Genomic DNA, 14,240 nt, shown 5'->3' with positions numbered 1-14,240 from the left:
CTCTCATGCTTTTTCAAATGCAGGGAGGCTGTGCACACCCTCCCTTCTACTCAAAGACCCAATGGACTGTACCTGGGAAAAAGGAGAATGGTATTGTGCTCTAGCTAACCCTCTGTCTCTTCCCTATACAGGAGTGGTGTTAATAAATGGGCACAGGGCGACAGCAATGTTTGACTCTGGGAGTAACATTTCCATTGTTGCTCGCCATTTTGTACTACCATGACAGTGGTTGAAAGAAAAGACCAGTCTAAACTGTATTCACAGTCAAATCCACTGGTAGAGGTTCACCTCATGTGTGATCCATTGTGAGGGCTCTTTAAGAAAGTTCATGGTAGCGGTTCTTCTCGATCCTCCCTATCTTGTTATGGGTAATAGTGGGATAAGTGAAACCCATGTACTCAGGATATCTGTTTTCAATCACATAGTCAATGACCAGATGGGTTTCACATTGAACAATCCCTTACACTTTGCTTAGAGGACTCAGAGTTAGGGGCTCGGAGGGGCACTCACCCCTTTCATGTGTGTTCAGTGTCATCAACAATCTATGTAAAAACGTTGTTAACACAGAAACGTTTTGCATATTTTAGTAATAATTGACAAAATGTAGACATGAAATGTATAATGTGTGAAGCCTGAAATACAAATATGAAATAAACACTTTCACAAAAGGTACAAGTATAACAAAACAAGTGCACTTTAATTCAAGAATTTAACCGAAGAAAAAAGAAAGCAGGTTATGGTAGGTGGTTGATACGACAGCTTGCGTGGTGCAATGCTAAGAACTGCTGCCTTCCAATCAAGAGGTCACAGTTTCGATATCAACTGCTTCCCAAATTGACCATTTTGAATAGTGAGCTGATCTTATTGTTTATTTCATACAATAAAAACATAAATATGATTTGCGTCTGTCAATTTACAGTACTTGTCAAAGTTTTTTTTTTTCATTTTTATTCTCTCACTCATGTTCAAGCTTACCCCCCACCCCCATCTGACGCCATTTTCAGATAAAGACGTGGTATAACAAACAAACTTGTTTTGTTTACACTTCCTCTTTATTTGAAAACCGTGTCAGATCTTGTGCGCGAACGAGACTGAGAATGACTGTGGATGTGAATTTTTTTTATTCAGTTTTAATCTTGCGTGTTCCTGCTCACGCTGAATTAGTATGCACTTTCTGATCCATGATGTCAAAGTTGCGCTGACAAAAAAGAGAGACTTAGGTATATATGACGTTTGGAATAATTCATTTTATGACCTATATTCTACATTTTGGAAAATGTTGTTGCACTAATGAAACATTATATTACTTTGCATACCTTCATGCGGTTGTAGTCATGACGTGACTGCGTTTTTTTTTTTCCCCCGATCTTGGTCAGTGTTCACATGTGCTGCATGTTGGTATTTTTTTTGAACTCCAGGAGATTCTGAGGACAGCATAGTACAGAGAGGTCTGTTCCACGCTATATACAGTCATCAGATTCAAATGTTAACAGTTTCCACACACACCCAAGGACCATCCTTTGTTGATAAGGTGTGCTCAAATTAGAGCGACTTCTCCCCTGCATCGATAAGAGCCAGTTGAGTTTGTTCGGGCTTCTGATTAGGATGCCTCCATGATACATCCCTACAGTGGTGTTTCAGACATGTCCAGATGGGAGGGGACCAGGGGGCAGTCCCAGGACATGCTTTAGAGATTACATTTCTCATTTAGTCTGGGAACATCTTGGCATCCACAGGGAGGAGCTGGAGGAGGCAGCAACGAAAAGGGATATATGAGCTTAGACAGCTGCCCCCGTGATCTGGACTGGATTAGTGGTAGAAAATGGAAAATGGATGGTGCAGGATAGTTTAAAATGGACCATAAAGACTCAAAACAAAATGGTAGTATTGCGAAAAAAATAATCAAAATGGTGTCAGTAGTCAGATCCTGCTATATTTACGAAGTAGGAAAAGTCTCTGAACCAAGGGAATACTATCAAGCAATTACAGTAGCGTCACTGTCTAATTTGAGCCAATAAAATAGCCAAAGCAATAAAGTGTTGTTGCTTGATCACTGATGAACAAAAAATGATAAAATAATTTCCAAAGATATTATTTGCACACATTATGCTAATGGCTTTTAACATCAGTAACCACCCCATTATGAGAATAAGTGCATTGCTATTCATGCTTTCATACTCACATACCTGGCAATCTCTATTATACCAATGTTGTTCTATAACATAATATTATAATAGAAAATTTAACCTGAACTCTACTTTATCTTTTCTATCAAAATAATGACAAAAAAAAAACATTTAAAGTTATTTTTTGTGATGACTTGCTCTTGACTGGAGTTGATAAATGGTTTTCTGTGATTGAGGCACGAATAAGCTTGTAATGTTGCACAATCTGGACTTGTGTGTGAAGAGTGCCAAGTGCATGAGCCCTAGAGGGCGAGTCCAAAACCCATTTGTTAATGGTAGGATAGCACACCCCTTTGATCACTCCTTTTTGACTGTCGACAGTGCTATCCCAAATTCAACAGTTTATGTGATGGCCCCATGAGCGGAAACCTGCTAAATGCACTTTACAACTTTATCAGTGAGGCCCTTGGTGCCTACATCATAATAATTAAAATTAAGCACTTAATTGAAAAAATTGTATTCTATCATTATAATGCATAAAGGGAAAGTTTAATCAGATCAAATATGAGTTTTAATTATGTTAGTAAATGTTGTTGAACTTGACTTTTTTTCTTTTTGCTAAAGTTGTGTCTTATTTTCATCATGACATTAGTATCTAAAGATATTAATGCATATGATCATTAGAATAAGATTGAATGTGAGAAATTAAAATATAATTATTAGTGGAGCAACATAGTGGTTAACACTGCTGCCTCCCAGATTCCAAATTCTGAGTAAAATTTATATAGGGCTCACAATAAAACACACTCACACTTGCCCAATCCAGCCTTATTACTCAATAGATCATACACATCTTTCAGATGTTACAGGAAAATTAGAAGTTAAGAAGAATAAACAACAAAACAAATGACAAAATGTTCCAGAATTTGTGAGGCTGCAGCGAAAACAATTGTACCATGGTGTCACTCCCTATAAAGGCATATCCACTTTATTATTTTTTTACTACTAAACTCATAAAAAAATCCCACTATCAGAAATAATCCTCAATGATTAAGTAAATGTGAAGGCTAATTTTATTAAAGAACTACAACAGTCTAATAAAGTTTCATCTATTTCAATCATAATTTGAAAATCATCATGTCACCTAACAAAAACTTTTGGAAAATAAATACACTAAATATGAAAGCAATAAATATACAAATTAGAAAAAAAACAGATTAAACAATCTGCAAAAACTCACCTTGATTGGGGTATACCATTTTGATTCTGTGGTTTGGGACGCTGGTGTAGGACGTACAGGTTTCCGCATCATTGGTTCTTCAGCTTCTTCTTGTACATTCACAATAGCATTTTTTGCTTTCTCTAATCTGGTCCCTTCTTCAGTTGATCCTTTCTCTCCCCAGCGAACCTGTGATACAGATTCATTTTAATTAGTTATGATTTAAGGAAAATGAAGACAGTGAACACCATTATTTTCATCCATCCATCCATTATCCAACCCGCTGAATCCGAACACAGGGTCACAGGGGTCTGCTGGAGCCAATCCCAGCCAACACAGGGCACAAGGCAGGAACCAATCCTGGGCAGGGTGCCAACCCACTGCAGGACACACACACAAACACACCTACACACCAAGCACACACTAGGGCCAATTTAGAATCGCCAATCCACCTAACCTGCATGTCTTTGGACTGTGGGAGGAAACCGGAGTACCCGGAGGAAACCCACGCAGACACGGGGAGAACATGCAAACTCCACGCAGGGAGGACCCGGAAGCGAACCCGGGTCACCTAACTGCGAGGCAGCAGCGCCACCGTGCTGCCACCATTATTTTGTATTTTTGTAAATTTTTATACTGAACACCATTACATGGAGTTTCATCCATTTCATGAGAGTTTTCACATTTATTGATCTACAGTTAGGTCCATAAATATTTGGACAGAGACAACTTTTTTCTAATTTTTGTTCTGTACATTACCATAATGAATTTTAAATGTATCAACTCAGATGTAGTTGAAGTGCAGACTTTCAGCTTTAATTCAGTGGGTTGAACAGAAACATTGCATAAAAATGTGAGGGAACTAAAGTATTTTTTTAACACAATCCTTTTATTTCAGGGGCTCAAAAGTAATTGGACAAATTAAATAACTGGAAATAAAATGTTCATTTCTAATACTTGGTTGAAAACTCTTTGCTGGCAATGACAGCCTGAAGTCTTGAACTCATGAACATCACCATATGCTGGGTTTCCTCCTTTTTAATGCTCCGCCAGGCCTTTAGTGCAGCGGCTTTCAGTTGCTGTTTGTTTGTGGGCCTTTCTGTCCTAAGTTTAGTCTTCAACAAGTGAAATGCATGCTAAATTGGGTTAAGATCAGGTGACCGACTTGGCCATTCAAGAATTTTCCACTTCTTTGCTTTAATAAATTCCTGGGTTGCTTTGGCTGTATGTTTTGGGTCATTGTCCATCTGTATCATGAAACACCGTCCAATCAATTTGACTGCATTTAGCTGGATTTGAGCAAACAGTATGTCTCTGAACACCTCAGAATTCATTTGGCTGCTTCTGTTCTGTGTCATATCATCAGTAAACACTAGTGTCCCAGTGCCACTGGCAGCCATGCACGCCCAAGCCATCACACTGCCTCCACCGTGTTTTACAGATGATGTGGTATACTTTGGATAATGAGCTGTTCCCCGCCTTCTCCATACTTTTTTCTTGCCATCATTCTGGTAGAGGTTGATCTTGGTTTCATCTGTCCAATGTTTTTCCAGAACTGTGCTGGCTTTTTTAGATGTTCTTTAGCAAAGTCCAATCTAGCCTTTCTATTCTTGAGGCTTATGAGTGGCTTGCACCTTGCAGTGCACCCTCTGTATTTACTTTCATGCAGTCTTCTCTTTATGGTAGACTTGGATATTGATATGCCTACCCCTGGAGAGTGTTGTTCACTTGGTTGGCTGTTGCGAAGGGGTTTCTCTTCACCATAGAAATGATTCTGCGATCATCCACCACTGTTGTCTTCCGTGGACGTCCAGGTCTTTTTGTGTTGCTGAGTTCACCAATGCTTGCTTTCTTTCTCAGGATGTACCAAACTGTAGATTTTGTCACTCGTAATATTGTAGCAATTTCTCGGATGATTTTTTTCTGTTTTCGCAGCTTAAGGATGGCTTCTTTCACCTGCATGGAGAGCTCCTTTGACCGCATGTTGTCTGTTAACAGCAAAATCTTCCACATGCAAGCACCACACCTTAAATCAACTCCATGCCTTTTATCTGCTTAATTGATAATGACATAACGACGGACTTGAACACACCTGCCCATGAAATAGCCTTTGAGTCAATTGTCCGATTACTTTTGAGCCCAGGAAATGAAGGGATTGTGTTAAAAAAATGCTTTAGTTGCCTCACATTTTTATTCAATCGTTTTGTTCACCCCACTGAATTAAAGCTGAAAGTCTGTACTTCAACTGCATCTGAGTTGTTTCATTTAAAATTCATTGTGGTAATGTACAGAACCAAAATTTCGAAAAAGTTGTCTCTGTCCAAATATTTATGGACCGAACTGTATACCACAGAATATAGCTGTTACTCCCATTTCACAGATTTTCCCATTTTCACAGTTTTGGAACATACAGTATAAGATTCACATGTAATTCAAATATGGGTCAAGACTTTTCTTTTTACCTATTATTACTTCACACATAAGGTTATGAGAAAATGTTTGCCTCCTTTCCAATATCTCGTATTTTTACATATTTTACTCAATGAATGGCCGCAGAGCTCTAGTCAAAATGCAGTTAGAGAAAGGGAATCAGAGTGAATGAACAGTGCATTTACAGTTTTTAAACCATTAATTTTTTATTCAAGGAACACAATTACTCAATCACCTATGTGAAAAAGTAATTGCCCCTGTTGTTTCAATACTTGTGGCACCTTTATCAGTAATAATCACAACTAAATCCTTTTTATAATTTGATATCAGTTTTTCGTGTTGCTGTTGAGGACTTTCAACCAATCTTCTTTGCAGAACTGCATTAATTCAGATACACTGGCAGATTTGTAAGTGTGAACTGCTTGTTTCAAGTCCTGCTATAAGGTATGGACTTTGACTAAGAAACTTTGTTTTTTAAGAGCCAGTCAGATGCTGACTTGCCTTTTCACTTAGGTTTAACGTCCCTCTGCATAATCCAATTACACTTGACGTCACAGACATATGACCAAATATTTTCCTTAAGAATATTCTGGATAAGTGCAAAATTAATGGTTCCTTCAATAATAGTAAGTCTTGTAAGTAATGAGGCAGCAAGACACCCCCACATGCTCACAATAACTCCCAAATGGTTTTGTAGGAATAATGTTCTTACTGTTGAATGCTGTGTTAGCTTTATGTCAGACATGATGGGGCCTGAGTTATTCTAAGAGTTCTACTTTTGACTCTTCTGTCCAAAGAACATTATTCCAAGATGCCTGGGGATCATCCAGTTGTTTCATTGCAAATGCCAGACTAGAACTGATATTACTCTTGAATAGGAGAGGTTTCCTTCCATCTTGCTACGCTTCTATGAATCTTATTTTTACTCAGTATCTTTCTTATTGTGAAGTCATAAATACTGACTTATGCCGAGGCTAGGGAGACCTTGATTTCTTTAAATGTTTTTCTGGTATAATCAGTGACTTCTGGAAAGATTCTTAACTGTGCCCATTGTGGTAATTTTGGCAGGCCAGTCTTTCCTGCGAAGATTCATCACTGTTCCTAATGTTTTCCATTTGGAGATAATGACTCTCAATCTGGTGTGGTGGAGCCCCAGAACCTTAGAAATGACATTGTAACACGTTCCTGATCGATATGTTTCAAAACTTATCTGTTCTGGAATTGCTTTTGAACTGTAGCTGCATTTTCCCAAAATCACCAAAGTTCTGCAGCTTTAGTTTGTTTCATGGGATTCTAGCAATAGTGTGACACATTTAAATGACTCCACAGATCAAATATCTTCATTTTTAAAACCTTTAGTAAAAGTTTAAAGTAAAACAGTTCACACAAAAATTAAGAAAAAATAGATATTGCAAAGTAAAGAAAAGTTCTTGTTTAAGAAAAGTTCTATATCTTGTTTCGTTTCTTTAAGTTTGCTTATGCAATCAAAACATTTCTAAACTGTCTGAAAACTGTATTCCTTTCTCATTCATAAACTGCAAATGGGTCTATCAGTCCATGCCAGCAACAAGACTAATTCCAAACACACACTGACTCAATTTAACACACTGTATTATTGATATAGCAAGAAAGTTCTATCTCATAATAACTTACAGGGGGTGAAAGGCTATACCATAATCTGTAACAATGAAAGAAAATTGTATTCCATTCTACATAAGCAAACACTAATATGAGTTTAGCTTATTTTACCCTTCTAAGATTAGCTCTTACAAGAACAAAGACACCTTAGATTGCCTTAATCACCCCACTGAAATAGTGCTTAGTACTTTAAAAAGTCAAAATGGCACATCACACATTAAACCTCATTAGTTTGGGGACTGGCAGACAACAGAGCTCACTGAACAAAGGAACGACATGATTAAACTTATATTATGAGTTGATTAAACTGGCAGCAGCCCTCGATCTTTTATACTAACAGTGAAGATAGTATAGCTCTGCCTGTCATGTCACACTAATCAACAGAGTAATCAAAGCTCTTTTCAGTGCAGTGTCACTATATCCAACAGGACTTTGCCAAGAAAGATGAACTCTTTTATAGCTCCTTCTATAACATCATCACGTTCTTTTCAATTTTTATCAATGCAAAAGCAGTGTTCTTAAAAATGTGGCTAAACATAAAGGGGCTCCTGACAGTGACAAAATCACTAATATCTCATAACACTTACTTTAATTAGTCAATAAGTAAAGAGCATCATTTAAGTGTTGCAAAATGATTAAATCCATTAGATGCTAATGTATAAATATACATTTATTGCTGTTACTTTCAGTTATTATTAATTTTTGAAATTCATTGAATACAACTGTTTATCATTTAAAATCATACTGAAAAAATTATTACATTGTAGTCCAAGAAGTATTAAGTAAAGAAGATGCTTTTCAAACTTTTTTTCATCAGAGACGAAAACAGCAGCTACTATGTTAATAACATTACGCAACATTGCGCTTAGTCATCTGTTACAAATTACAGAATATTAACAAAACATTTATTGTTGGAGTGGCATGGTGAATCAGCAATCTTGCCGTATAGATATTATGTGTTGACTGGGCCTATATTGGTCTACCCGTCTTTCACCTGATGCTGTCAGGCTCAACCCCCTGTAACCCTGAACTGGATTAAGTGGATCTGAGAATGTTTTGTTCTTCATCAGCAGCCTAGAACAAAATGTTATTGAGAACCACATTAGTGACCATTCAAGACTAAACAGTGAGAGGTTTATCAATCCACTTGGAACATATGTTTTCTAAAAATATAATTGGATACTTCTATTTTCTTCTTAAAATGAGCAAAAAACATATTTTCTTTCACAGTCATTCCATCTCAATACATATCCATGCACAGAGCCAAAGTTGAAGCCTAATTGTCAAGGTTGCAAACAGGTTAACAATGCTGCATTCACAAACCCATCTTGATTCCTGGCTGGGCCAATGGTCTGTATGGAGTTTACTTTTTCACCAACTGTCTTGTGTAGGTTTTTTCCATATAATTTTGCCTAAAGTCATACATATTAGATTATTCAGCAACACAAAATCTGCCAGTGTGACGGTGTTCCCTGCAACAGTAGTTCTCTGTATAGGGTTGACTGCTTTCTTATATCAGAGAATGGTTCAAAAAATGGATAGGTGTTAATTTAATCCCTTTGTAATTTATATATGAAAAATGTGTGACAGGGTATCAGAAAAAAATAAAGATCAAATTTTATTAACATATTCTGAATATATATTTAATATTAAAATGCATAATCTTTTTAGATGATATCAGATAATCTTTACTTGGAATATGTTTATATACTAAAGAACAAGACCCATAGTCATAAATTTGGCATTTTAGCACTATACTTTACGTGAATAATTTGTAATTTTTAAAACTCAATTAACAAAAAGGCATTACAGACTGATATCACTGCCACACTTATGGGAATATTAAAGAATATATATTTGAAGAAAATATCAAATTAGCAGTAAATCACTCATAAAGTGATAATTCAACATAAACAGTTTAGTTTACATATGAGGTAACATGCTAAAGGAGAAAATTACCATAATGTTCTGATTTTTTCTATTGTTTAAAGTTGGATCAATGTGTAGAAAAATTTACATTGCAAGTGTTACCTCCATTCTTTTAATGCCACCAGCTCCTCTGCCACCATAATACGAAGCATCTACAGTTGCCCACTTTTTCTTAGGCAAAGGTGGTTCTTCTGGCTCCTATAAATATTGAAAGAAACATACTCATTTATAACATCTGTCTAATTTTGGAATTACAATTAGATTAGGAAGTGAAAGTAATAGTAGAATAATAAAATGTTGATTTCCAAAAAAAATCCATGGGCATAATTCCTGAACTCAATCCAAGGCTCAGGTGCATCACCACATCCTTCCAATGGCTGGTCCCCTCACACCAACTCTATTGCATCACCATTTCTACTGGTATGACAAGTGATGAGGAGTCCACCTCTGAATATAAATATGGGCTGTCCATAATTGAGTGAAAAGACAACTGAGGAAGCCCATAGGGAAAAAATAAAAACAGTGGACCAGATGGAGTTAGTTTTTGAGTACCTAAGGCCTATGCTGATCAGCTTTGTGGTATCCTCTGCTACTTGCAAGTCAGTCACTACTTTGGAAAAAATCTTGTATTTCTCCAGTTCCAAAGAATGCAGGAGCCTCTTCACCTAATAACTACAGACTAGTGTCCCTTAGGTCCTACATCATGAAAACCTTTTAGAGGGTGGACTGTACTGTATGAATCCTGTTATTTAAAATTAAGAAGGGAATTAGTACAGTGGATCGAGACTGTTATTTTAAAATGAGTTCATCAAGTACACAGGGACATAGTTGGAAACTTGTTAAGGGTAAATTTCGCACAAACATTAGGAAGTTTTTCTTTACACAAAGAACAATAGACAGTTGGAATAAGCTACCAAGTAGTGTGGTAGACAGTAAGACTTTTAAAACTTGACTTGATGTGTTTTTTTGGAAGAAATAAATGAATAGGACTGGCAAGCTTTGTTGGGCTGAATGGTCTGTTCTCGTCTAGAGTGTTCTAATGTTTAATGTAATGCTGAACTTTTTTTACATATATTTACCCATTTCTAATGTTCTTAAAGCAAATTTACATCCAGAGTAGTGAACGATACAAACATTCAGTCTTGCAGAAGCATTCAGAATAGAGATATAGAGATGGATATAGAGAGATGAATAGAGAGATGGATAGTGGTTGCTAAAAGCTGTGCCAGCAGGAAAATCCAGTCTAGAAGTGTCAAAAAGACACAGACTAGCAAAGTGGCAGAGACAGGTTATGTGGAAGAAGGCAAACATTGAATAAGGAAATAATGCCTTAAGTATCCGCTGAACATCCTAATACAAGCTAACGTTATGAGAACGACACTGACAATTAGATTAGATCTAATGACAACCTCTGCTCCTTAGAGACAAGCTGACTGAGATGGGAGTAGAGTCACACCTGGTGGCATGGATTGTGGACTATCTTACAGACAGACCTCAATATGTGCGTCTTGGGAACTGCAGGTCTGACATTGTGTTCAGCAATACAGGGGCGCCGCAGGGGACTGTACTTTCTCTGGTCCTGTTCAATCTATATACATCAGACTTCCAATATGACTCGGAGTCCTGCCACGTGCAAAAGTTCGCTGATGACACTGCTATTGTGGGCTGCATCATGTGTGGGCAGGAGGAGGAGTACAGAAAGTTAATCAAAGACTTTGTTAAATGGTGCAACTCAAACCACTTACACCTTAACACCAGCAAGACCAAGGAGCTGGTGGTGGATTTTAGGAGGCCTAGGCCCCTCATGGACCCTGTGATCATCAGAGGTGACTGTGTGCAGAGGGTGCAGACCTATAAATATCTGGGAGTGCAGCTGGATGACAGGTTGGACTGGAGTGCCAATGCTTATGCTCTATGAAAGAAAGGTCAGAGCAGACTATACTTTCTGAGAAGGTTGGCATCCTTCAACATCTGCAGTAAGATGCTGCAGATGTTCTACCAGACGGTTGTGGCGAGTGCCCCCTTCTACGCAGTGGTGTGCTGGGGTGGCAGCATAAAGATGAAAGATGCCTCACGCCTGGACAAACTTGTTAAGAAGGCAGGCTGTATTGTAGGAGTAAAGTTGGACAGTTTGGCATCTGTAGCAGAGTGACGGGCATTGAGCAAACTCCTGTCAATCATGAATAATCCACTGCATCCACTGAACAGTGTCATCTCCAGGCAGAGGAGTAGCTTCAGTGACAGACTTTTGTCACTGTCATGCTCCACTGACAGACTGAGGAGATCGTTCCTCCCCCACACTATGCGACTCTTCAATTCCACCCGGGGGAGTAAATACTAACATTAATTTTATTTTTATTTTTTTTCTGGTTTTTTTTTTTCATTTTTTCATTTTTATTACTATTTAATTTAATATTGTTTCTTTGTATCAGTATACTGCTGCTGGATTATGTGAATTTCCCCTTGGGATTAATAAAGTATCTATCTATCTATCAATTTCGAGAGAAATATCTAAAGTGGGAAAACAGTGGGTACATACAAGGAGGTTAAGGTACCAGTCATTCATCTACAAAGAGAATCCACAGAGACAAGTGTTGATCTAAACTAAGAAGGAAAGGAAGAGGATGGAGAAACAATTCAGAAGACACAGTGTACCTGGAAAGATCTTTTGAGAGGTGTACACTGCATTATAGTATGAGGCATAGGAGTAAGGATCAAAAAGTTTGAACTTAAGTTCAGTGCAGAACCAACAATTCCAACTGTATGAAATTCAGTGCTAACTCTTTCTCCTACTTCTCTGCAGACCACTTACGGGAAATCCCGCCTGGCCCAGATGATGTTACTTCCTCTGCTCTCCTTTAAAGCCGCCATCTTTGTTCTATCGAGTCAGTTCTGTTGTGGATTCCACTCTATACACATCTTTACATTATTAATATCCATTTTTGCAGCCAGGAACAATATGTGGGTCGCTGCCCCAAACCTTTTCGTGGCTCTTTTTGTCTTGCTTACGAAAATGGCTAAAATAAAGCTGATTAAAAAGTCCATCTTTATTTTAGGAAACATATGTGTTTTTGTATAGAATTACAAAACAAATATTTTAGAGTCCAGTGTAGCTCCTTATCAGTTAGAAAAGACCTGTAAAAAAACCTTACAAAATGCCTAGATAGACCCATATGCTGTATATAATAATGGATTAAATTACTCTTAGCTGCGAGGCCAAATTCCTAAGGCATATTGAACTTTATACTACAAGGCCACAGGTTCAATTTCTGCTTTCATCTCTTACCCCCGGGTAAATTACTCCAATTTTTATTTCTCTAACTCAAAAATAGTAACAATAATATTTTTATCCTACTGTACTGTAAAATTGTGCTTGTAAGAAAATTACTGCCACTAAAGAAAACTGCTAAATGTGGATGACTTGTTTTTATCCAAAGGAAATGACTAAAGTTAATTAACATTATGAATCTACAGACAACCATCAACTGGCAAATAAATATGATTCCACTTTTACTTCAAGCTTTATAAATTAATTTGGTACTTACTGGAGCTTTTGGTGGAGGAGGTGGTGGAGGATCTTTAATAACCTGAAATACAGAATTACAGACGTTTTAATCAGTCTAAAGAATCTAAATTATATCGGTATAACTGAGCAGCTACAGCAGTACCCTTTGAATTTTACTGGCCCCAGGGCTGCAGACCTACATTTTCTTATGTTTAACTGCACAAGACTTGTACATGAACACAGAAGCATCTAATCAAAATAAACTTCAACTTGTTGACAGTAGCTCTTTGGGACACTTGGCAGTGTCATTTACCTTTTAATTAATTGGATAAAGTTCACAGAATCCAAGTTGTCCCCACTCATACATTCCTAAGGAGTTAATTATTTTCAATCAGATGCAGATAAGCAACAAGGGGCCTATCGCTAGCTCTTGTCTTGCAGAAATGCATCTGACCCTTTGTGCCAGATTTTATCATAAACCACCTGCTGTTACAAATACAGCACAAATAAGTTTACTACCAACAGACACTGCTGCTTTATGCCTTGCCCCGTATTGCATTTTTGAAGAATATGTACATCTTTTTTCCTACTTTAAAAACTTTGGGTTCATGTATAGTAACTGAGACATGTTCACATACCTTTAAATGCAGTTTTGATAAAACATTTCCAGAATGGCTTTTAAAGATACTGTAACTTTAATCTACTCATTAAATATTATCAAAGTAAGTAGCACTCTATGCTAGATTAATACAGGTTATGTTTTCTAATGTTAAACATGATCAGACAGTATATGTATTTAATTCACAGACAGTAGCATTATACACTTGGATGGTAAAAGCTTGGGATAAAGTCAATTTTATCGGACAACCAATTAATAGACGGGGCATCTTTCAAGTGAGAAAGTTGAATGTTCTTTTAAAATGTTTGTTGAAATAAGAGTACCTCCAACAATAACAGCAGCCTTTGATAGGGGAAAATTGCACCTAGGATATCTGATCTCACTCACATGAAATGACACGCTTATCATGTGGTCAAGTCACTATGTGAAGGCCATCCCAGAAACATCAGGAAATTGCATCAAAACAAAAAAAAATAAACAAGAAAAAAAGACTGAAAACCAGCACTATGATTCCGGATATATTTGGTAAGTTTTTAAACCTTTTCTCTGTGTCCCATAGTCTCCAATGCAAAGCACCGCGATGGGCAAAAGATTTTTTTTTTTAATTTATAGAAAGAGCTTAACTTTAGAACACAATTAGAACAATTTACAATGCAAGGCAAACAAATATATACCATCTTTGTGAAGAAATAACATCAAGTTAAAAAATATTGAACTTTCACCTTTAAGATAGTAATAACCACAACAGCAGCAACTTATGAAGCACATTTTCAT

At 37.1% G+C, this 14,240-nt stretch overlaps 1 protein-coding gene across 1 annotated transcript in view; it reads right to left on the bottom strand.

The window, feature by feature from the left end:
• antxr2a (ANTXR cell adhesion molecule 2a) overlaps positions 1 to 14,240 on the bottom strand; it is a 263,978-nt gene that overhangs the window by 78,370 nt on the left and 171,368 nt on the right. Inside the window, exons 13-15 of the mRNA XM_039758535.1 lie at positions 12,888 to 12,929; positions 9,445 to 9,540; positions 3,367 to 3,534 (exon numbers count right to left, since the gene is read on the bottom strand). Of these exons, the coding sequence (XP_039614469.1) occupies positions 3,367 to 3,534; positions 9,445 to 9,540; positions 12,888 to 12,929 (306 nt within the window). The remainder of the gene's footprint in view (positions 1 to 3,366; positions 3,535 to 9,444; positions 9,541 to 12,887; positions 12,930 to 14,240) is intronic.

This window comes from Polypterus senegalus, chromosome 7 (genome assembly GCF_016835505.1).
Source record: "Polypterus senegalus isolate Bchr_013 chromosome 7, ASM1683550v1, whole genome shotgun sequence".
Classification (NCBI taxonomy): domain Eukaryota; kingdom Metazoa; phylum Chordata; class Cladistia; order Polypteriformes; family Polypteridae; genus Polypterus; species Polypterus senegalus.
Note: the sequence above shows the minus strand (reverse complement) of the source record. Positions and strands in the feature narration are given on the sequence as shown.